Raw genomic sequence first — 24,334 nt, forward strand, 5'->3', positions numbered from 1 at the left:
CTATTCTGTATGTATCGGACAAGAAATGCGTTGCAGTAGTATCCACGGCCTGTGAAAATGTGCCGACATGAACCATAAAGTTTCCACGTCAAGTTCACTCATGATACATCTCAACTTTGCGGCGAAAAAGGGCATACGGTAGGTTTTGGTGGCTAAGCAAGCTGAGTACATGAGACCTCTGGTATGCTCGAGGTGTATGAAGAAAAAGGTACGGCGCCATCTGCTGTACCGATTTGTAACGTCGAGCTACATCAACACACAATGCCTTTTTAAGGTATTTATGTGCGAGGATGAACAGGTTGGTTAGGGTTAGGGTTGGGGTTAGGGTTTGGGTTAGGGTAAGGGTCCTGTGTCCTGTCCAAATGTATTTGTGTCAGCCTACTTGAAGGTGAAATATTGTCTGATGGCAAGTTAAGCAGGGAGAAAAAATTGATAGTGTCTCTTCACGGAGACATCAGGAGATGTGATGGACGGCGTTAAGGTCAGTCCCATCACCTGAGCTCAGACAATGACCAAAGACTGGATTTCAAGCTGAATAATGGACTGTCACTAACCTTTGACCTAGGCTCACAGTCTTTGGTGTCAGAGCAGCAGTGTGAGATGTTCGCTGTCCGGACGAAGAAACATGGAAAACCTTTTTTCGGAAATTATCGGTATCGGTTTCAAGAAGTAAAATGAATGACTTTTTAAAACGCCGCTGTACGGTAAAACACGGACGAAGGGAGAAGTACAGAGCAGATGGTCTCCCAATCAGCAGGGTTAGGGTTAGGGTTAAGGTCTAGGGTTAGGGTTACTGAGAGGTTTACTGGCGACGCTTGATGTCCTCATCAAACCGCCGCGAGTGGAGCTAAATAACAAGAGTGTGTTGTTGCCGGTGCCGTAGCCGTGGCTAACAAGCCAGCTTGCTCGGTGACTGACTAACGACACCATGTCTATGGTTTGGGATTATTATAAAGTCTGTCTGACGGATAAAAAACGGGCAATTTGCAATGACTGTAAAAAGTTTGTTATGCGCGGAGGAACCAAGACGTCTTACTTTAATATGAGCAAGTTGATCTGCCACTTCTTCAAGAGTCATAAGGAGATACGCGATGGATACAAGCGGAAGATGGATGAGAAACAAACACGGAAAAAAAGTAGTACCACACAGTTATCGTTTAAAGCAGGGGTGTCCAAACGTTTTCCACTGAGTGCCGCACACGGAAAAATTAAAACATGCGGGGGCCATTTAGTTTTTTTTCATTTTCAAACCATAACAAAATATATGGATTTTTAAAATGTATTTTTCCTTTAAGGGTCCCGGGGACCATAACGGGTCTCAGTTATTAAAATGTTAAAAATAAGTGACATTTTTATTATTTTTTATTTAACGTTTATAGTAAATCCCAATATATCAACTTAAGAAAAAAAAATAAGGTTTTATGGCATTTCTGTCAAAAACATCTTTGTCTTTTTAATAGTAAAACTGAAATATGCGGTATTTAGTAATTAGAGCCCTAAAAGATCAATAATGCCGGACACCATTGATTGTAATTCTTCATTATTTTTGAGTAATCACAGTGAAAAGATAAATAAAATACCACTAAATATTTGTGGGATCCAAAAGGTGCCCCACACAGAAAGTGATACATTTTTATTAGTTGTTTTTTTAACTTTCAACACCTAAGTTACGAGACCAACTTCAGATATATCTGTCGATTCTATGTTTTAACTATTATTTTGTTAGTTTTATGCTCTTTTGTCAAAGAAAACTTTGTTTTATATGGCAACTGCACAATATATGCAATATTTACCACATAAAACATCCATCCATCCATCCATTTCTACCGCTTATTCCCTTTTTGGGGTTGCGGGGGGGCGCTGGCGCCTATCTCAGCTACAATCGGGCGGAAGGCGGGGTACGCCCTGGACAAGTCGCCACCTCATCGCAGGGCCCACATAAAACATTTTAAAGTGACATTTTTGAACTAATTGGAGCTTTGACAATAATTAATTAAAACATGGATTTTTTTTTTTGTCATTATTTTTTGTTTTGAGCAATGGCAAAAAAAATAAAATAATAATGGATTGATTGAAACTTGTAATTAGTAGATTGCACAGTACAGTACACATTCTGTACAATTGACCACTAAATGGTAACACCCGAATAAGTTTTTCAACTTCCTTAAGTTAACATTGATTTTGATTCAATATTATGTTTTGAGCAATGACAGTGTGAAAGAAAAAAAAAACTGCTTTGTTTTATTAGTCTCATTGCAACTTTTTCTAAATTACATTTAACTTTTATGCTTTTTTATTTCATTTTTGTTATGTTTTTGTTTATTTTAATAGTATTTTTAGAATGTGCCGTGGGCCTTTAAAACATTAGCTGTGGGCCGCAAATGGCCTCCGTGTCACACTTTTGACACCCCTGCTATAGATAATAAAAAATTAAGTCTGATAAATCTATGGGTAAAAAGCACAGTCTGGCGGCGCATGCGCGTTTATCATAACTCTCTCGCTCTCTCTGTCTCTGCCCCTCCCTCACGAATGCTGCTGCATGCACAATTTGTTTTGTTTTAACCCCTTCTTAACCCCGAACGTACATTGAAAATACACGCAACCCTAACTTAAAATGCCGGACATTTGAGGCATTTAAGAAACTCCACCCGGACAGCCCCGCAAAAGAGGACATGTCCGGTGAAAAGAGGAGGTATGGTCAGTCTATTGTAGCCCGGTCGCTGCTGGCATGCCGTGTGTTGTGCCTCGCTGTGCATTGTTTACACAACGTGCGGTACGCTACTTAATATGTCCGTGTGGAAACTCGTTCGGTACACCTCCGAACCGAACCGAAACCCCCGTATTGAAACGGTTCAATACGAATACACGTACCGTTACACCCCTATTACTTACTAATAAAAGAAAAAATGGCCCTGTGATGAGGTGGCGACTTGTCCAGGGTGTACACCGCCTTCCGCCCGATTGTAGCTGAGATAGGCGCCAGCGCCCCCCGCGCTCCCAAAAGGGAATAAGCGGTAGAAATGGATGGATGGATGTACTTGCTTAAGTCGGGGTCCATGTTAATCAATTCATGGTAAAGATGGTTTTTACATGGTAAAATAAAGACAAAAGGAAAAAAAACAGCCTGCATGGCAGCTTTGTGTCAACATTGCAACTTTTTCTCGTTGGATTTCACCTCATTCCAATATTTTCAATGTCCTTTTTTATTTTTGCATTAGCATTTCCAGAATGTGTGGCGGGCCGGTAAACAATTAGCTGCGGGCCGCAAATGGCCCCCGGGCCGCACTTTGGACATCCGTGGTTTAAAGTGTCTGCCGAGAAAAAACAAAAATACAACAAAAACCACCCCAGGGCGAAAGCTCACGTTGTGGTCAGGGACAACGCACGCAGTATGGCAAAAGCTACGTTTTGTTTTTTTGTTGGACTGAAACTTTTATTAGTAGATTGCACAGTATAGTACACAGTCCATGCAACTGACCACTAAATGGTAACACCCTCTTAGGTTTTTTCAACTTGTTTAAGTCGTTAATCAATTCATGGTAATGTTCATGGTGCACACTTTGCATTTTGTAGTAAACGCAGGTGCCCTGTCTCAACGCAGCATTTCAGAAGCTCTGGCTGACTGCTAGGCCACTTCAAGCACTCACCACTAACTTGCAGAACATTTGTGTTACTCATTTAAATACGTTAGAGCAGGGCAGATTGAGCCCAGTTTATAATTTCCTGTTATACAGTATGCCAGGCAGTCTTGCACTAAAGGAAGACTATGTTATTGTTTACTTTATTACTCTACTATACTCTGGACTGACGCTGTGTGTCGTCTTCATTGTTTTTGTAGCTGTTGTTTTGAGGCATGTTTACAAAAATAATAATAATAATGCACTTTGTGAAAGTCAAAGTATAGTATTTCCCATAGTTGTAATGGGTATCAGGGTTATCTCAGGGGAGGGCATGTCCGAAATTTCAAGCTGTTTAGAGGCATGTTAAAAAAAATAATGCACTTTGTGACTTCAATGACAAATATGGCAGTGCCATGTTGGCATTTTTTCCATAACGGGAGTTAAAGTTGTTTTCTTATTTTGAAAACCTTGTTTTTGATTGATTGATTGAAACTTGTATTAGTATATATTCTGTACTATTGACCACTAAATGGTAACACCTAAATAAGTTTTGGCGCATCACAACAAAATTAGGCATAATATATATATCGGTATCGGTTGATATCGGAATCGGTAATTAAGAGTTGGACAATATCGGAATATCTGCAAAAAAAAAGCCATCATCGGATACCTTTACTTTTTTCCTTACAATTTTTGGAAACGGATCTATGAACTTGTATCAGAAAATATTCCAGACATGTCTTTTTTTCACCTTGGTACTTTCATTCACACACTAACCTAAAGACAAGCTTTTAAAAAAGTTTTTTACAAAACCCAAAACCAGTGAAGTTGGCACGTTGTGTGAATCGTAAATAATGCATGACCTTAACCTCATGTGAATCATTATGATTGACCACACCTGTTGACCTTTCTGAGCCCATTTAAATAGGGCTCACGGGATGCAGTCTTTAGACTCGGTTACAAACCCGACAATGAGAAAGTCAAAAGGAACTCAGCACAGATCTGAAAAAAAAAACGAATCATTGACTTGAACAAGTCAGGACAGTCACTTGGAGCCATTTCAAAGCATCTTAAGGTCCCAAGAGCAACTGTGCGGACAATTGATCATAAGTATAAAGTGCATGGCACAGTTTTGTCACTGCCACGATCGCGAAGAAAACGCAAGCTTCATCCTAAGTGGGTGTTTGTCTATAAGAGCGACTTACAACATGTTGCATTGTATGATATTACTTAAGTACGCTCTGCAGTCTGTGAGTATACAATCACACAGATACACAGACAGTAGTATGATGCAATATACAAATACCGTAGCGAACACAGTGTGTCTCCAGCTGTATTGGAACAGGAGTGATTTGCACAGTGAGGACCACCGGCGTCCATTAACAGACAGCCCAGGAACATTCTTCCTGCCCGTTTCCTCTCTTTCATTGTTTAAGTATCTGAGGTGCCGTCCCTCAAGCAGAAATGTGCTTTAAATTTGGGACCAATTATTCACCTCCTCTGGCTTTGTTCCCAGCAGTGAGAAAGAAAAAAAACAAAAACAGAAAAAACAAAAAACATAAGTGTCCACTTCACCGGCTCAATTTTCCCATCTGTGACCGTGTGTGTGTGTGTGTGTGTGTGTGTATGTGTATGTGTGTGTGTGTGTGTGTGTGTGTGTGTGTGTGTGTGTGTGTGTGTGTGTGTGTGTTCTTGTATTGCCACCCTTCTTGAGACGTCACCAAGGAACAGTACTGTAAATATGAGGACCGATGAACAAGTTAGGACCGAAATCATGGTCCCAATAAGGAAAACCATTGCATCTAATAGAGAATGTTTCATTTGCACCCCCTGGTGGTGAACTCTTTATCAAAATTAGAGTGGTCCCAATAAGGAGAGATTTTTCAAATTGACTGTGTGTCGGTTTTAAAAGTGCTCCTCCTCTGGTCAACATACGAAATAACCAGTGTGTGTGAAAATTTTGAAGTGTTCCCCCCTCTGGCCAACATGTGAAATAACACGTGTGTGTAAACATTGGAAGTGCTCACTTTCTGGTCAGCATATGAAATAACAAGTGTATGCAAACATTTGAAGTGCTCCTTCTTTGGAAACATATGAAATAACAAGTGTGTGTAAAAATTTGAAGTGCTCCCTCTCTGGCCAATGTGTGTAATAAGTGTGTCTAAGAAATTCAAATGCGCCCCGTTAGGCCGAAATTAATTAAAAACAATAATAAATATGTTCATAGAGTCATACTGTAATAATTTGAAGTAAATAATGAATATTAAAAACCAATTACAAACCAAAAATAAATAAATAAATACATTAACTAAAAGCAGTTTTTTTCTCACGTGTCGACTTTTTTCTTTTAAAAATTGGAATAATTTCTCATATTCTTAATGTTTCTGTAATATTGCAATATATTCTCATTAAATGATTACTTTTGAATGTAAAATTATTACTTTTTAATGCAAAAGTATTACTTTTGAATGGAAAATGGTGACATTTGTCATATTAAAATTCTCACTTTTATCACAATATTGCCAAATTTTTTTGTTGTTCCTGAAAAATAGTAAAAATTTTGGAGTAAAATGATGACTTCTCCTAATGTTGCCATGTAAAATTACGATTATTATTATAATATTGCCAACATTTTTAAGTTTCCTTATGAAATTGTGACTTTTGTCGGGGAAAATTACGACTCTTTTCATAAAATTGCCAAAATGTTAAGCTTTTCTTGTAAAATTGCAACTGTTGAGTAAAACTCCAACTTTTATCATAATATTGCACAAATGCTCCGTTTTTCTTGTAAGATGTTAACTTGTGTTGAGTAAAATGACGACTTTTATTATGATACTGCCAAAAGTTTTTCTTGTGAAACTGTGACCTTTCTAAGAAAAAAATGTGCACCGTTTGGTCAAAATTAATTAACAACAATAATAAATATGTTTATAGAGACAAACTGTAATAATTTGAAGTAAATAATGAATATTAAAAACCAATTACAAACAAACAAACAAAATAAAAATAAATACATTAACTAAAAGCAGTTTTTTTCCTCACGTGTCGACTTTTTTCTTATAAAATTGGGAACAATTTCTCATATTCTTAATGTTTCTGTAATATTTCAATATCTTCTCATGAAATGATTACGTTTGAATTTAAAATTATTACTTTTTAATGCAGAAGTATTACTTTTGAATGCAAAATGGTCACATTTGTCATATAAAAATTCGGACTTTTATCGCAATATTGCCAATTTTTTTTGTTGTTCCTAAAAAATAGTAAAAATTTTGGAGTAAAATTATGACTTCTCATAATGTTGCCAAGTAAAATTACGATTATTATTATAATATTGCCAACATTTTTAAGTGTCCTTATGAAATTGTGACTTTTTTGGGGGGAAAATTACGACTCTTTTCATAAGCTTTTCTTGTAAAATTGCAACTGTTGAGTAAAATTCCAACTTTTATCATAATATTGCACAAATGCTACGTTTTTCTTGTAAGATGTTAACTTGTGTTGAGTAAAATGACGACTTTTATTTTTAATACTGCCGAAAGTTTTTCTTGTGAAACTGTGACCTTTCTAAAAAAAAAAAGTGCCCCGTTTGCTCGAAATGAATTAAAAACAATAATAAATATGTTTATAGAGACATACTGTAATAATTTGAAGTAAATAATGAATATTAAAAACCAATTACCAACAAAAAATAAATACATTAACTAAAAGCAGTTTTTTTCTCACGTGTCGACTTTTTTCTTATAAAGTTGGGAATAATTTCTCATATTCTTAATGTTTCTGTAATATTGCAATATATTCTCATGAAATGATTACGTTTGAATGTAAAATTATTACTTTTTAATGCAAAAGTATTACTTTTGAATCCAAAATGGTGACATTTGTCATATAAAAATCTGAATTTTATCACAATAATGCCAATTTTTTTTGTTCTTGAAAAATTGTAAAATTTTTGGAGTAAAATTATGACTTCTCATAATGTTGCCAAGTAAAATTACGATTATTATTATAATACTGCCAACATTTTTAAGTTTCCTTATGAAATTGTGACTTTTGTCGGGGAAAATTACGACTCTTTTCATAAAATTGCCAAAATGTTAAGTTTTTCTTGTAAAATTGCAACTGTTGAGTAAAACTCCAACTTTTATCATAATATTGCACGAATGCTCCGTTTTTCTTGTAAGATGTTAACTTGTGTTGAGTAAAATGATGACTTTTATTATAATTCTGCCAAAAGTTTTTCTTGTGAAACTGTGACCTTTCTAAAAAAAATGCGCCCCGTTTGGTCAAAATTAATTAAAATCAATAATAAATATGTTTATAGAGACATACTGTAATAATTTGAAGTAAATAATGAATATTAAAAACCAAACACAAACAAAAAAGAAATAAAAAAATACATTAACTAAAAGCAGTTTTTTTCTCACGTGTCGACTTTTTTCTTATCAAATTGGGAATAATTTCTCATATTCTTAAATGTTTCTGTAATATTGCAATATATTCTCATGAAATGATTACTTTTGAATGTAAAATTATTACTTTTGAATGCAAAATGGTGACATTTGTCATATAAAAATCTGACTTTTATCACAATATTGCCAATTTTTTTGTTGTCCTTTAAAAATAGTATAATTTTTGGAGTAAAATTATGACTTCCCATAATGTTGCCAAGTAAAATTCCGATTATTATTATAATATTGCCAACATTTTTAAGTTTCCTTATGAAATTGTGACTTTTGTCGGGGAAAATTATGACTCTTTTCATAAAATTGCCAAAATGTTAAGGTTTTCTTGTAAAATTGCAACTGTTGAGTAAAACTTCAACTTTTATCATAATATTGCACAAATGCTCCGTTTTTCTTGTAAGATGTTAACTTGCGTTGAGTAAAATGACAACTTTTATTATAATACTGCCAAAACGTTTTCTTGTGAAACTGTGACCTTTCTAAAAAAAAATGCGCCCCGTTTGGTCGAAATTAATTAAAAACAATAATAAATATATTTATAGAGACATACTGTAATAATTTGAAGTAAATAATGAATATTAAAAACCAATTACAAACAACAACAACAACAACAAAAAATACATTAACTAAAAGCAGTTTTTTTCCTCACGTGTTGACTTTTCTTATAAAATTGGGAATAATTTCTCATATTCTTAATGTTTCCGTAATATTGCAATATATTCTCATGAAATGATTACGTTTGAATGTAAAATTATTACTTTTTAATGCAAAAGTATTACTTTTGAAAGCAAAATGGTGACATTTGTCATATAAAAATTCTGAGTTTTATCACAATATTGCCAAATTTTTTTGTTGTTCCTGAAAAATAGTAAAAATTTTGGAGTAAAATTATGACTTCTCATAATGTTGCCAAGTAAAATTACGATTATTATTATAATACTGCCAACATTTTTAAGTGTCCTTATGAAATTGTGACTTTTGTCGGGGAAAATTACGACTCTTTTCATAAGCTTTTCTTATAAAATTGCAACTGTTGAGTAAAACTCCAACTTTTATCATAATATTGCACAAATGCTACGTTTTTCTTGTAAGATGTTAACTTGTGTTGAGTAAAATGACGACTTTTATTACAATACTGCCAAAAGTTTTTCTTGTGAAATTGTGACCTTTTTAAAAAAAATAAAAATAAATTCAATTCACAACACGCTTTTTTATATTTATACAGTATGTATACATTATTAATGTTGTAAATACAGATACAAAAATATAGGGGAAGTCTTAAAGAGGTAGGCATTTGTCTCAGGTCTCAAGAAGGTAACATACAAGAAAGTGTGTGTGTGTGTGCATGTGTGCGTGTGTGCGTGTGTGTGTGTGTGTGTGTGTGTGTGTGTGTGTGGGTGTGCGTGTGCGTGTGCGTGTGCGTGTGCGTGTGCGTGTGTGTGTGTGTGTCAGCAATAATGACTTTAACTTCCCTGCAGCAATATTACAAATGATGAACACACAAGAAGAGGTTTAGAACGATACTCTGATCTTTAGTGACCTCATTTAGTGACATCATGTCACAACCTTTGACTCCTTTTTGGACAGTGTCCCATGAAGCAATTGTTTTTTGTTTTTTTTTTGTATTTATTTTAATGGATGGGTGCACCAGATTTAGCATTCAGCTGATTTCCTTTCATAGTCCTTAAAACACATTTAATAGTCACATGGTGACATACACTCATGTTCAATACACACAGCAGAGGTGATACAACAACTGGTATCGATATGTACAAAACAATCACATCTATAAGTATTGATCCAAATATCGATAATGGTGATACCAAAAGCAGTATCGTGTGATGAGATTGATATTTTCCAGTTCTGTTTAATGTTTTTACATATTTGTATGTCGTGATGTAGTTCATGAATAAACAATCTCCTCAGAGAAGAAGTATTTGGATACGTGAGGGCTTTGGGTGTCAAAAAGGGATTTGAATGGGAGCGCCATGATCTTGTATGACAGATATTTCTTTTGTTTTGTTTTCCTGTGTTTGATGGTTTTTCCTGTCCAGTAGTTTTATTTTGAGTCTTTTTCGAGTTTTGGTTAGTCTTGAAGTGACTTTGCTGAGTCGGGCGGTATAGCTCGGTTGGTAGAGTGGCCGTGCCACCAACTTGAGGGTTGCAGGTTTGATCCCCACTTCCGCCATCCTAGTCATCTGCTGTTGTGTCTTTGGGCAAGGCACTTTACCCACCTGCTCCCAGTGCCACCCACACTGGTTTTAAATGTAACTTAGATATTGGGTTTCACCATGTAAAGCGCTTTGAGTCACTTGAGAAAAGCGCTATATAAATATAATTCACTTCACTTCACTTAGTGCTGAACGCCATAACTGCTCTTTATTGATGATAGGGGACTCACCTGCCTGTCATCAAAAAGTTTATTTGCCAGCATCTCATACAGGTTGTTTCATTGTTTAGTCCAGGGGTCCCCAAACTACGGCCCGCCTGCGTTCAAAATCCGGCCCGCGGGAAGTCCCAAGACTAAAAAAAAAAAAAAAAGTTTTTAAATGTTTTTAATTATTATTATTATTTTTTAATCTTGTCCTTTTGAATCCATTTTCTACCGCCCAGGCAAATCATATTGTCTAGAAATGCATTTTCCTATCAATAACATGACATAATCATCAGTCAATTAGTGCGTGAGGAATATATATATATATATATATATATATATATATATATATATATATATATATATATATATATATATATATATATATATATATATACACAATAAAAATCAACTACAGGCTTCCCAAATACTGTAATAAATTAAGCATGATGAGTTGAGCATGTGGTCCCACTTTTAACTCCTATTTTCAAACACTTATAGCAAACGCTTACTTATAGTTAGTCATTATTTTGACTTATTAAGTCATTATTTTTTCATTATTTTCACATAGTAAATTACTAAGTCGTAATAATGACGTACTTAGTATCTCTGGTAACTAGGACTGTTTTGTTTTAACTTTACGGAAAAAAAATATCGAGATATATATCTTAAAGCACCATTCAGCAAATGGTGAGGGAAACACAACCAAAAGTTGTAGGCGTCTTCATGCGACGAAGCCGGCCTACTTCACCGCAATCTGTAGTCTATTGCCCCCCAGGCTGTGGTTGCAGCGACGATGTGGAGACGTGATGGCGACAGGCCAAGTTACACCGATCTTTACAAATTTGCTTCCAACCTTGTGGGAACAGTTTGGAGTGGGCCCCTTCCTTTTTCCACATGACTGTGCACTAGTGCACAAAGCAAGATCTATAAAGACATGGATGACAGAGTCTGGTGTGGATGAACTTGACTGGCCTGCACAGAGTCCTTACCTGAACCCGATAGAACACCTTTGGGATGACTGAGAGCCAGGCCTTCTCGACCAACATCAGAGTGTGACCTCACCAATGCGCTTTTGGAAGAATGGTGGATAATTCCAATAAACACACTCCGCAAACCTTGTGGATAGCCTTCTCAAAAGAGTTGAAGCTGTGATAGCTGCAAAAGGCGGACCGACGTCATTCTGAACCATATGGGTTAGGAATGGGATGCCACTTCATGTTCATATGTGAGTCAAAGCAGTTGGCCAAATACTAAATTATGGGAATAGCACATCTGAATTGGAGTGTCAAACTCAAATACAGAGTGGGCCAAAATTCTAAACTGAACAAAGCCGCGGGCCAAAGTTGAACAACTTAACCTTTTAATAGGGACCCAAACAAGTTTTGCATTGAATATTGAACAAGCAATGCTTATATAACTTTATAGTGACATGCAAAATCAAGTTTTGTTGGTAGCGGGGGTGTATATTGTAGCGTCCCAAAAGAGTTAGTGCTGCAAGGGTTTCTGGGTATTTTGTGACGCTTGTGTGGCATTGTAATGCCGGATTGGTTCTTCCGGGGATGCGTCGAAGCGATGAACACAACAAGGTAAGTTATAAATGGATTTATTAAATAATAAAAGGCTAGGAACAAAAACACTGCTGTAAAGAGAAGGCAAACCAAAAACAGAAAAACAATTCCTCAGCATGTGAGCTGGAATAAACAAATGGCTTAGCGTAAAAGCTAGCGAGAATATACATACAAAGATGAAGGTCGAGAGTCGTCACTGTTGCGCGTGGGCAAATTAGGATCCGAGGAAGACTGAACAGAAAAGGCTGGCTTATAAAGGAGGGTGATTAGCTGAAGCAGGTGTGCGGTACAAGTGTAGCAGGTGAACTAATGAGTAACCAGAGTGATGGGCAAAACAGGAAATAAACGGGTCAGACTGAGAATGAAACAAAAATGGAAATAACAAACATGTGAAGATCTGAGCAGCAGATCGCAACAGTATTCCCCCCCAACAAAAGACAGATACCAGATGTCTCAAAAACACAAACAAAAACTTGAACCCCCTCCCCAAAACCAGAAAGTCCACAAACGAAGGGAGGGCGGAGGGAGTCCACGGTGGAGGGTCGCCAGATCGCATGTCCCCGAATCCACCGAGGACACATCATGTGGCGGCGGCGGGTGGAACGCTGCTGCCGAACAAGTTTTGGCGGGCGACCTCGAAAAGGCCACATTAGTGGCCGCCTCGCAGGATGAGGTGCCCGGCGAGGCGGACGACCCGGGCACGGCCACATCCGTGGCCGACATGGAGGAGGGAGTGTCTGGCGAGGAGGATGACCTCGCAGAGGCCACGCCCGTGGTCGACGTGGTGGACGACGCCTCAGCACCGAAATCCCAGCAGGCTTGGAAGCAGCAGACGAGGGTGCAGGGACTGCAGCCAAAGCAGGCCCGAGTGCAGCTGGCGAGGATGATGCGGGTGCTGCAGCCGCAGGAGTCGTCGGAGGCGGCCTGGGAGCCGCAGGAGTCGTCGGAGGCGGCCTGGGAGCCGCAGGAGTCGTCGGAGGCGGCCTGGGAGCCGCAGGAGTCGTCGGAGGCGGCCTGGGAGCCGCAGGAGTCGTCGGAGGCGGCCTGGGAGCCGCAGGAGTCGTCGGAGGCGGCCTGGGAGCCGCAGGAGTCGTCGGAGGCGGCCTGGGAGCCGCAGGAGTCGTGACTGGTGTGAGCTCCAGCCTCATCGTCGGCGCCGGTGTGGGCTCCAGCTTCTTCGTCGGCAGTGCTTGGCGGCGTGGAGCTGGTACCGGCGCTTGTCGAGGAGCTGGCACTGGAGTGGGCTCCAGCCCTGTCGACACAGGTGAAGGTTCCAGCCCCGTCGTCGACGCTGGTGTGGGCTCCAGCCCCGTCGTCGACGCTGGTGTGGGCTCCAGCCCCGTCGTCGGCGGTGCTTGGCGGCGCGGAGCTGGTACCGGCGCTTGGCGGCGTGGAGCTGGTACCGGCGCTTGGCGGCGTGGAGCTGGTACTGGAGTAGGCTCCAGCTCTGGAGCTGGTACTGGAGTGGGCTCCAGGCTAAAGTCTGTAACTGGTATGAGAACCAGTTCTGGGTCGGAGGCTGGTGTGAGAACCAGGTGGGAGTCTAGTGCTGGCTTGAGAACCAGGCTAGAAACATTTTCTGGTGTGAAAACCAGGCGAGAGTCTAATTCTGGCTTGAAAACCAGGCGAGAGTCATGTGCTGGTGTGAGAACCAGACTGGGAGCAGTGCAGAACACCGGTGGTGGAGGACGTGCTGGAGGTAATGACCTCGCGAGTCCGAACACCGGTGGAGGAGGTCTACAAGGCCGTTGAGACTTGGCCGGGGGAAAAACAGGTGGAGGAGGTCTACAAGGCCGTTGAGATTTGGCCGGGGGAAAATCAGGTAGAGGAGGTCTACAAGGCCGTTGAGACTTGGCCGGGGGAAAAACAGGTGGAGGAGGTCTACAAGGCCGTTGAGACTTGGCCAGGGGAAAAACAGGTGGAGGAGGTCTACAAGGCCGTTGAGATTTGGCCGGGGGAAAAACAGGTGGAGGAGGTCTACATGGTGGCTGTGGTTTAGAGGGTAGTATCTGTGCTACCTCCGTAGCACAGCTATAGGTCATAGCCCCTTCCTCCAGACGGGGATCCCAGACCCGTTCCCTATGGTCAGGGACTGACCTTAAGGGAGGGTGGTGGGAGGCTTGGAGGCGGGCCGACTCCTCCCCTTTAATTTGTCCAGAATTTCCTTTAGAAAAGGGAGGAAACACCTTGGACTTGGCCGGAGAATGAGGTTTTAAAGGAGGTGTAGGAGAAAAACTAGGTGACTGAGGTTGACTAGAATAATAAGAAAAAATATCCTGATAATTCTGTATCTTGTCATGAATGTTATTGATATTCAAAAAAGGTTGGGAATGAGAATTACTGTCCACAATATAAAAATCTTCTGAAAAAATGTCATCAACAGAGGCCGGTGTTGCGTCACCGGTGGGCGTTCCCCAATTGACGTCATCGCTTGTGTCAGAAAAAGTGTCATGGCAGCTTAAGGAATGATTTGAAAAAAAACAAGCAGGATTACCGGTAATGACGGGTGAATCCTGGACGGGGTGAAACTTGCTGTGTCCATGGGGAGGAATAAGTGGTGCTGGAACATTACTGCCGTGCGGGGGACCTCTCCACTGGACCCCCCGCCTCTTCGGGGCAGCGCGAACGGCTTCGGAGGGGACTTCAGGCCCACAGTCAAGTCTTTCCTGCTCCCAAGCCACGAGCTCCAACCACAAACCCAAGTCGAAGGGTTCCTCCCGTGGTTTCGACGCGGAAAAACATTTTGATGCTCGGATCCTACTGTGACGCTTGTGTGGCATTGTAATGCCGGATTGGTTCTTCCGGGGATGCGTCGAAGCGATGAACACAACAAGGTAAGTTATAAATGGATTTATTAAATAATAAAAGGCTAGGAACAAAAACACTGCTGTAAAGAGAAGGCAAACCAAAAACAGAAAAACAATTCCTCAGCATGTGAGCTGGAATAGACAAATGGCTTAGCGTAAAAGCTAGCGAGAATATACATACAAAGATGAAGGTCGAGAGTCGTCACTGTTGCGCGTGGGCAAATTAGGATCCGAGGAAGACTGAACAGAAAAGGCTGGCTTATAAAGGAGGGTGATTAGCTGAAGCAGGTGTGCGGTACGAGTGTAGCAGGTGAACTAATGAGTAACCAGAGTGATGGGCAAAACAGGAAATAAACGGGTCAGACTGAGAATGAAACAAAAATGGAAATAACAAACATGTGAAGATCTGAGCAGCAGATCGCAACATATTTGTTCTGTTGTATTGATGATGTGTTACAGTTATTCTTGGTTGGTGTGGGTTCACAGTGTGGTGCATATTTCTAACAGTGTTAAAGTTGTTTATACGGCCACCCTCAGTGTGACCTGTATGGCTGTTGACCATGTATGCCTTGCATTCACTTGTGTGTGTGTAGAATCCGCATATATTACGTGACTGGGCCGGCACGCTGATTGTATGGCGGAAAAGCGGACATGACGACAGGTTGTAGAGGACGCTAAAAGCAGTACCTTTAAGGCACGCCCCCAATATTGTTGCCCGGGTGGAATTCGGGAGAATGGTTGCCCCGGGAGATTTTCGGGGGAGGGGCCACTGAAATTCGTGAGTCTCCTGTGAAAATCGTGAGGGTTGGTAAGTATTAGAATTAGCGGTGAATGCACCGCCGCTGTATAATACCGGCGGGCCAGCTCTAATGTTAATTTAATATTGTCTCAAGGACCAAAATAAATTACACCCATGAACTATAGTATGACTTTAGCCGAAGGAGACATGTGGAGCACTACTGTAAAACATCTGTGAGTGTGTGTATTTAAACAAGGCTTGAGTATCACTTCCTTTCTTTCTTGGAGTGATCTTTTGCAAGCGGCTCGTGAACTCTGACATGAGGAAAAACAACGAGAGTTACAGTTGCTTTCCTTTTCTCTTTGGCTCTTATCTCCTGAGCAAATCTGTATTTTACTGGAAAAAAGAGAAATAAATACCACTTTTCCTCCGATTCACTTTAAAGTTGACTTTCTCCATAACTTTATTTTTACTTGTATATTTTTTTCACTCTTTTGTGCTCTTTTTTTTTTGTCACTTCCTTCCATATCTCCCTTCCCAAATGCACAGAAAACAAACACTTGCATACCTTAGAGGTGGCCGGCCAACACAACAGGAGAGGATTAAGAAAGCAAACAAGGAGAGGGGCTGACTGAAAAGAAGGATGATCCGTAGTTGTGTGCTTTTCTAAGAGCTCCAGTTTCAGATTCATTGATAAACCCTTACTAGCCGAGGGTCATTATCGTTAATCCCCTGTGACAAATGGATTTAGGATTAAAGGTGCTTTCTTATTATGATATGCTAAAGTGCTAAACTATAATTAGTCTTGATTGTTGACATTCCCCTCAGTTGAAAGGTGAATGAACAAACAGCAAAGGCTTTTAAAAACATAAATACGTTGAATGTGGTTTCGACTTAGACTTAGACAAATGTGTGGAAATTGTTCCAAACAGTAGCTCGGTTCCCAAGGATGGGCAGGATAATGCCGGTATAAGGGAGACTAAAAATGTACTATAGTATCCATCCATCCATTTCCTTCCGTTTATCCGAGGTCAGGTTGCGGGGGCAGTAGCCTAAGCAGAGAAGCCAAAGTTTCTCTCTCCCCATCCATTTCGTCCAGCTCCTCCCGGGGGATCCTGAGGCGTTCCCACGCCAGCCGGGAGTCATAGTCTTCCCAACGTCTCCTTGGTCTTCCCCGTAGCCTCCTACTGGTCGGACATGCCCTAAACACCTGGCATCCTGACCAGATGCCCGAACCACCTCATCTGGCTTCTCTCAATGTGGAGGATCTGTGGCTTTACTCTTGAGTTCCTCCCAAATGACAGAGCTTCTCACCCTATCTCTAAGGGAGAGACCCGCCACCCGGCGGAGGAAACAAATTTTGGCCGCTTGTACCCGTGATCTTGTCCTTTCAGTCATAACCCAAAGTTCATGACCATAGGTGAGGATGGAAACATAGATCGACCGGTAAATTGAGAGCTCTGCCTTCCGGCTCATCTCCTTCTTCACCACAACGGATTGATACAGCGTCCCGCATTACTGAAGACGCCGCACCGATCTTACAATCCACTCTTTCCTCACTCGTGAACAAGACTCCTAGGTACTTGTACTCCTCCGATTGGCGCAAGATCTCTTCCCCAACCTGGAGATGGCACTCCACCCTTCTGGGGCGAGAACCATGGACTCGGTCATGGAGGTGCTGATTCCCATCCCAGTCGCTTCACACTCGGCTGCGAACCGATCCAGTGAGAGCTGAAGATCCTGGCCAATTGAAGCCACCCGGACCACATGGTCTGCTATAAGCACCTGATCCTTTAGCCACCAAACCAGATCCCCTTAACACCCTGACAGCGCCTAGAAATTCTGTCCATAAAAGGTATGAACAGAATCGGTGACAGAGTTACGAGGTCGGTAAGAACATCAAAAATTATTCTGTACATTAGGTGCACCGGGTTATAAGGCACACCGTCGAGTTTTGAGAAAATTAAAGAATTATAAGTGCGCTTTATAATATAGAAAAATATGGTTAATTAAAATAAAGTCCTGGACTTTTGAATTTATAAAGCCTGTTCAAATCAGGAGTAAATAGAGTCCCTACTCCAGAACAGCATCATTGTCACTTTCAAAAACGTGTTAGTTGTCCTCTAAGCCCTGAGAAATTGCGAGTAGCTGGATGTGGGTCAGGTCTGATGGACAGTTTCTGACTGTCAAGGTTGAGGCTGACAAGAGTTTTCGTTTAAGACACGGCTTGACAAAATGAGACCATACACGGCATCGGACCAAGGTCGTGATACCGCGAGGCTGCTTGACCCCTGCTAGTCATAATATCAGCGAGCTGCTGAGATGATTTGAGGACATTGTGTGCCTCCCTGGAGCCAGAACCCTGGAGGGATTGGGGTGGAGAAAACAAGATCTTTGGTTTCACATTTGACTAGACTATAATTAGAGAGAGAGCTTAGAGCGTAGCTGATGTTGCCACAAGACACACATCCGCTCATCTGTGGCCCTTTGCATAAAACATTGAAGGCAGACAATAATCCCGCAGCTCATTGACAATCTGTACCCTCAACACCTTATCGTATGCTACTCACGTCTCCCTCGGCCTTAACATGTCGGCTGTGCATCAAACAATTTCCTTTCCGTTTTCACCTAGTCACAGATCAGCCGACTGCACGCCATCCTGTCAACAGGAAGCGGCGATCTGGCTCGTTATCTTATTACTGGCCTGAACACTGCCAATTCATGTCCTGCCAAGCTAAACAAACCCGTTGTGCTGTTTGGCAACCTTGCCGGCTCATCCCGCTGCGGGCTTGAACACAGTCGCCGCCCTGTGCGCCCACCCCTGTCACGGCGTTTGTGTCAATGAACAGAAGTGAAGCATCCAAGGCATCCCTGGCGATACAGATCCAAGGCTCATTAGCAGCTTCAGTGACACATTAGGGCTTCAATCACGGACGCTGAAAGCCTCACATATGCAACCGTACACCTCTGGGAATATATGTTGACAAGCATTTTCCTCTGGAATGAATGTCGTATCCTTGCTGAGCTTCTTCTTTTCCACATCAAATAAATATTGGCCAAAGCTTTTTAGACTCAGGCTATGTCTACACTAAGTCGGATAACCCTTTAAACGAATAATTATTTAGCCTAAGCCACGTTTCAGGCACACTTAACCAGCGTTGAAGGTTCCCCTACTCTGAGAATTTGTTACACGGGTAAATGCGCCGTGTATTTCTTGACTCTCCGGCTCTTAGCTTTTGTATGCGGGGTGTATAAAATAGTCAGGAACTTTCATGGATACAAAGGATTCTGGGTATTTTTTGTGTTGCATTTATGTTGTGTTACTGGGAGGATGTTCTCCTGAAATGTGTTTGTCAATCTTGTTTGGTGTGGCTTTACAGAGTGGCGCATATTACTAAGAGTGTTATAATTGTTTATATCACAACCATTAGTGTACTCTGTGTCACCCAGTATGCCTTGCAGTCGTGTGTGTGTTGCTTCGGAAGCCACACTCAACATAATGCTGGACTGACAAGCAGATCGTACATGCTGTTGAAGGCGACAAAGTCAATGGCTTCATAGCACGCCCTAATACTTATTATCTGGGTGACTGCCGGCAGTCATTCTAGAAAATATTAGCGTCTCCTATTGTCTTCTATGTCTGTGACACGGGTCTTAAATGGCTCTTTGAATGGCAAAGGATACCAATCCCAGAGCCATGTATATCAAATATTTTCGGATGGTTCAACCGCCTCCCGCCCGAATCTAATTAAAATCAATTTTTTCGTCATGTCACCCGCCCGACCCGCGGTTTATCCGCGGACTCCGCGGATGTGACCGCAAACCGCACATCGAGGAAGTTGCAGTCATGGCGACGCCGTCTGTAATAGATTGATTTTATGTTGTCTGTCACCATCTCCTGGTGAATGTTGGCTATAGCCTTATGGGGTTGCTTTTTGATTGGCCAACGATTTACGTGGTGTTGCGCACCTGACGGCAAGTGACTCCCGCCAAGACGCAAATGGCAGAACAAAGGTTACTCAAATAATGAAAGGTTAGTGTTACTGTTGTTTTTTTAGTAACCAGCAAGCACAGTACGGTTAGTAGAACAACTGTGTTTTTATTACTATGTATTTGATAGGTGTTGTCTGAAATTCAACTATTTCTTTTATTTATATATATAATAAAATAAATATATATATAGCTAGAATTCACTGAAAGTCAAGTATTTCATGTATATATATATATATATATATATATATATATTTACATATATATATATATATATATATATATATATATATATAAGAAAAATATAAGAAATACTTGAATTTCAGTGTTCATTTATTTACACATTTACACATACATAACACTCATCTACTCATTGTTGACTTAAGGGTTGAATTGTCCATTATTGTTTTTCTAACCATATGCATGAAGGCAGTATTGTCCTGTTTAAGAGTGTCACAACATTGCTGTTTACCTAAAAAGGGCTAGAAAAGCGCTATACAAGTACAACCCATTTACCATTTGCGGCAGACGAACTGCTTTACGGTACACGAAAACGGACTGCTGTTATTGTGTGTTGTTACCGTGCTGGGAAGATGTTAATGAAACTGCCATAGTAATAAACCCACATAAGAAACCAAGAACTCGCCCTCGAACATTCTACAGTTATAACGTCATTGGGCAGACATGGGAAAGCGGACGTGAAAACAGACTGTCGACACCTCACTCAGGTCCGCATGGAGCTGGAGGGTGCGTGGCCTCCAGCTCCGCCTGAATTTCGGGAGATTTTCGGGAGAAAATTTGTCCCGGCAGGTTTTCGGGAGAGGCGCTGAATTTCAGGAGTCTCCCGGAAAATCCGGGAGGGTTGGCAAGTATGCTCATTAATCGTTTACAAACTGGAAATGACGTCAGAAAGAACCCGCAAAAGCCAGCTACATAATAAAGCGGTTTCGTAACTCGGAGATAACCACTGGACATATGTAGGCTAAAAACGTTATGACAGACCACCTTAAAAACATGATGTAATTTTAAATTTTTCTATGAAGGATAAAACACTGAATATTGACAAAATATGAACGGCACACCCCTTTTCGATCGACACATTTTACAATCAAGTGAAACGCAAAAAAATGCAACATAATAGTGAAATATGAACGCGAACGATACAAAAGAAACCCACCTACAATCTGATATATCTGATACATCACTAAGCTTTAGAACTTTGTTGTGAAAATCGCCTTCCGCGTCTGTGGAAACGCTCCCCACCCACACTGCTTGGTGCCTCGCCCGAACTGCTGTGACTTACAATACCATAGTAACTAATTAGATGACCATAGTAACTAATTAGATGACCATAGTAAAAGGTATATCATCCATAAGCGCAGATTCCAACCATCGAAATACTTTGTATAGTTCAAGACGTACGGTCGGTAGAAAACACCACTGCACATCATAATAGCAGCTACACTTTCCATCTTAAAGATCTTAAAAAATTATTTGGGAATGTCCGGCAGGCCAGATTGAAAAGCTCAACGGGCCGCATTTTTTGGTAGGAAATCCACTCAATTCTTAATACATAAGGCCCAAGATCTGGATGTTGTTGATTTTTGTTGTTATAATGCTTTATTTTTGTCTACCATCACTTATAAGTATGCTAATATTTACTCATTTCTTTCCGTAGGTTTTACCGAGGGGATTACCACATTGACGTCTGCATAAACGATTACCTAGACGTGTACTGTCCGCATTACATCAGCCCGGTGTCGGACGAGCGGGCAGAACGCTACGTCCTGTACATGGTGAACTACGATGGCTACAGCTCCTGTGACCACACCGCCAAGGGATTCAAACGCTGGGAGTGCAACAGGCCCTTGTCGTCCAACGGACCGCTCAAGTTTTCGGAAAAGTTCCAGCTGTTTACACCATTCTCATTGGGCTTTGAGTTTCGTCCTGGCAGAGAGTACTACTACATCTGTGAGTATAACAACTATTGGACGTATGGGTTTGAGTCATTGAATGAAATTCTCGTATACCATATTTTGTAGTTTGTAACAGTGGTGGTTTTAGGTTTTATTTTTGTATATTAATGGATGACTTTTAAACTTATTGTATATATACTTACGAACCCTAAAACCAGTGAAGTTATTTATGAATTGTGTAATTCGTAAATAAAAACAGAATGCAATGATTTCCAAATCCTTATCATCGCTGCAACACATTGCAAAAAAGTTGGCACAGGTACATGGCCTTTCCTTGTAACAACACTCAGTAAACGATTGGGAACTGAGAAGACCTATTTTTTAAGCTTTTCAGGTCGAATTATTTCCCACTCTTGCTTGATGTACGTACAACTTACGTTGTTCAACAGTCAGGGGTCTCCGTTGTGGTATTTTAGGCTTCATACAATCTGTATGAAGCCACGCTGTTGTAACACATGGTTTGGCATTGTCTTGCTGAAATAAGCAGGGGTGTCCATGATAACATTGCTTGGATGGCGACATATGTTGCTCCAAAACCTGCCTGTACCTTTCAGGATTAATGGTGCCTTCACAGATGTGTAAGTTAACCATGCCTCGGGCACTAATGCACCCCCATACCATCACAGATACTGGCTTTTCAACTTTGCGCCTATAACATTCCAGATGGTTCTTTTCGTCTTTTTTCTGGAGGACACGACATTCACAGTTTCCAAAAACGATTTGAAATGTGGACTCTTCAGAACATTTTTCCACTTTGCATCAGTCCATCTAAAACGAGCTCGGACCCAGCGAAGCCGTCGGCGTTTCTGGGTGTTGTTGATAAATGGCTTTCGCTTGGTATAGTAGAGTTTTAACTTGCACTTACAGATGTAGCAACCAATTGTAGTTACTGACAAAGTTAAAGTACCAATGATTGTCACACACACTCTTGGTGTGGCAAAATTATTCTCTGCATTTGTCCCATCACCCTTGATTACCCCCTGGGAGGTGAGGGGAGCAGTGGGCCACAGCGATGCCACGCTAGGGAATCATTTTTGGTGATTTAACCACCAATTCCAACCCTTGATGCTGAGTGGCAAACAGGAAAGGAATGAGTCCCATTTTTATAGTCTTTGGTATGACTCGGCCGGGGTATGAACTCACAACCTACCGATCTCAGGGCGGACACTCTAACCACTAGGCCACTGAGGAGGTGGTGACAATGTTTTTTTGAAGTGTTCCTGAGCCCATATGGTGATATCCTTTACACACTGGCGTCGCTTTTTGATGCAGTACCGCCTGAGGTATCCAAGGTCCATAATATCATCGCTTACATGCAATGATTTCTTCAAATTCTCTGAACCTTTTGATGATATTACGCACCGTAGATGGTAAAATCCCTAAATTCTTTGTGATAGCTCGTTGAAAAATGATGTTCTTAAACTGTTCGACAATTTGCTCACGCATTTGTTCACAAAGTGGTGACCCTCACCCCATCCTTGTTTGTGAATGCTTTTATACCCAATCATGGCACCTACCTGTTCCCAATTAGCCTGTTCACCTGTGGGATGTTCCACATAAGTGTTTGATGAGCATTCCTCAACTTTCTCAGTCTTTTTTGCCACTTGTGACAGCTTTTTTGAACATGTTGCCGGTATCAAAATCTAAATGAGCAAATTTTGTGATAAATAACAACATTTTCCAGTTCGAACTTTAAGTATCTTGTCTTTGAAGTCTATTCAATTGAATATAAGTTGAAAAGGATTTGCAAATCATTGTATTCTGTTTTTATTTACCATTTACACAGCGTGCCAACTTCACTGGTTTTGGGTTTTGTAGATAAGTGACATAAAAGCTGGACTTTTAGGACTTTTCTGTATACATTCTCACATTGTTTCCTCTTCAAATTCTAGAACATGAAAATATGTTGAGCTTTCCTTGTAATGGGAAAATGTTGGCCACTCATTAAACGGAAAGGCCGTGGACTGAGAGCTCACGCTAAAGAATCCCCATCAACAAGCCTGAACAAACATCTTCCCCCATGTAAATATTTAGTTCCGGTTCCTGGGAGTGAAGGACAAAATACTTTCACTCGGTAGTGAAGGTTGTTTTGTGCTGACCGGCCGAGCTCAGTTTTCTTTTTCCTCCCCGTGAGAAGACTGAAGAAAACAAGCAGCTGGAAAGTCATTTTTTTACCGGTGACGTCACTGGCCTGTGAGGCCAGGAAAGAAGGAACAACCTCGATATTGTCGCTCCCTGTTGGAGATCTGAAGTATCCATAACACTTTCAGGTCAAAGGCGGTGATGAAGTGGTGACATATTTATTTCATTAGCAACAGTCCCTTCAAAAGAAATCTGGATCAGGAATAGAATATTCATGGGTTTACTAATTTCTCAAACCTCTTAAAGTTTGCTTTTTCACAGTCTGTAATGCTAATGAACTTCAATAACGTTTGCAACGTTGGTCCGTTTGAAGCTGGACTTCCATGTTGATAATAATTTTACGTAGTTTTTTTAAAGTACAAAACCCAAAATCAGTGAAGTTGGCACGTGTTTAAATAGTAAATAAAAACAGATTACAATGATTTGCAAATCCTTTCCAATTTATATTCAATTAAATAGACTGCAAAGACAAGATACTTAACGTTGGATTTGGAAAACTTTGTTATTTTTTGCAAATATTAGCTCACTTGGAATTTGATGCCTGCGACATGTTTCAAAAAAGCTGGCACAAGTGGCAAAAAAGACGAAGAAAGTTGAGGAACTCTCGTCAAACACTTATTTGGAACATCCCACAGGTGAACAGGCTAAA

The 24,334-nt window shown here is 40.7% G+C and overlaps 1 protein-coding gene across 2 annotated transcripts in view; it reads left to right on the forward strand.

Annotated features, from left to right (window-relative positions):
* efna5a (ephrin-A5a) overlaps window positions 1-24,334 on the forward strand; it is a 169,020-nt gene that overhangs the window by 125,061 nt on the left and 19,625 nt on the right. For both annotated transcript variants that reach the window (XM_061876953.1, XM_061876954.1), the window contains exon 2: window positions 21,246-21,538. In XM_061876953.1, coding sequence (XP_061732937.1) covers window positions 21,246-21,538 — 293 coding nt within the window. The remainder of the gene's footprint in view (window positions 1-21,245; window positions 21,539-24,334) is intronic.

This window comes from Nerophis ophidion, linkage group LG17, assembly GCF_033978795.1.
Source record: "Nerophis ophidion isolate RoL-2023_Sa linkage group LG17, RoL_Noph_v1.0, whole genome shotgun sequence".
NCBI classification, from domain to species: domain Eukaryota; kingdom Metazoa; phylum Chordata; class Actinopteri; order Syngnathiformes; family Syngnathidae; genus Nerophis; species Nerophis ophidion.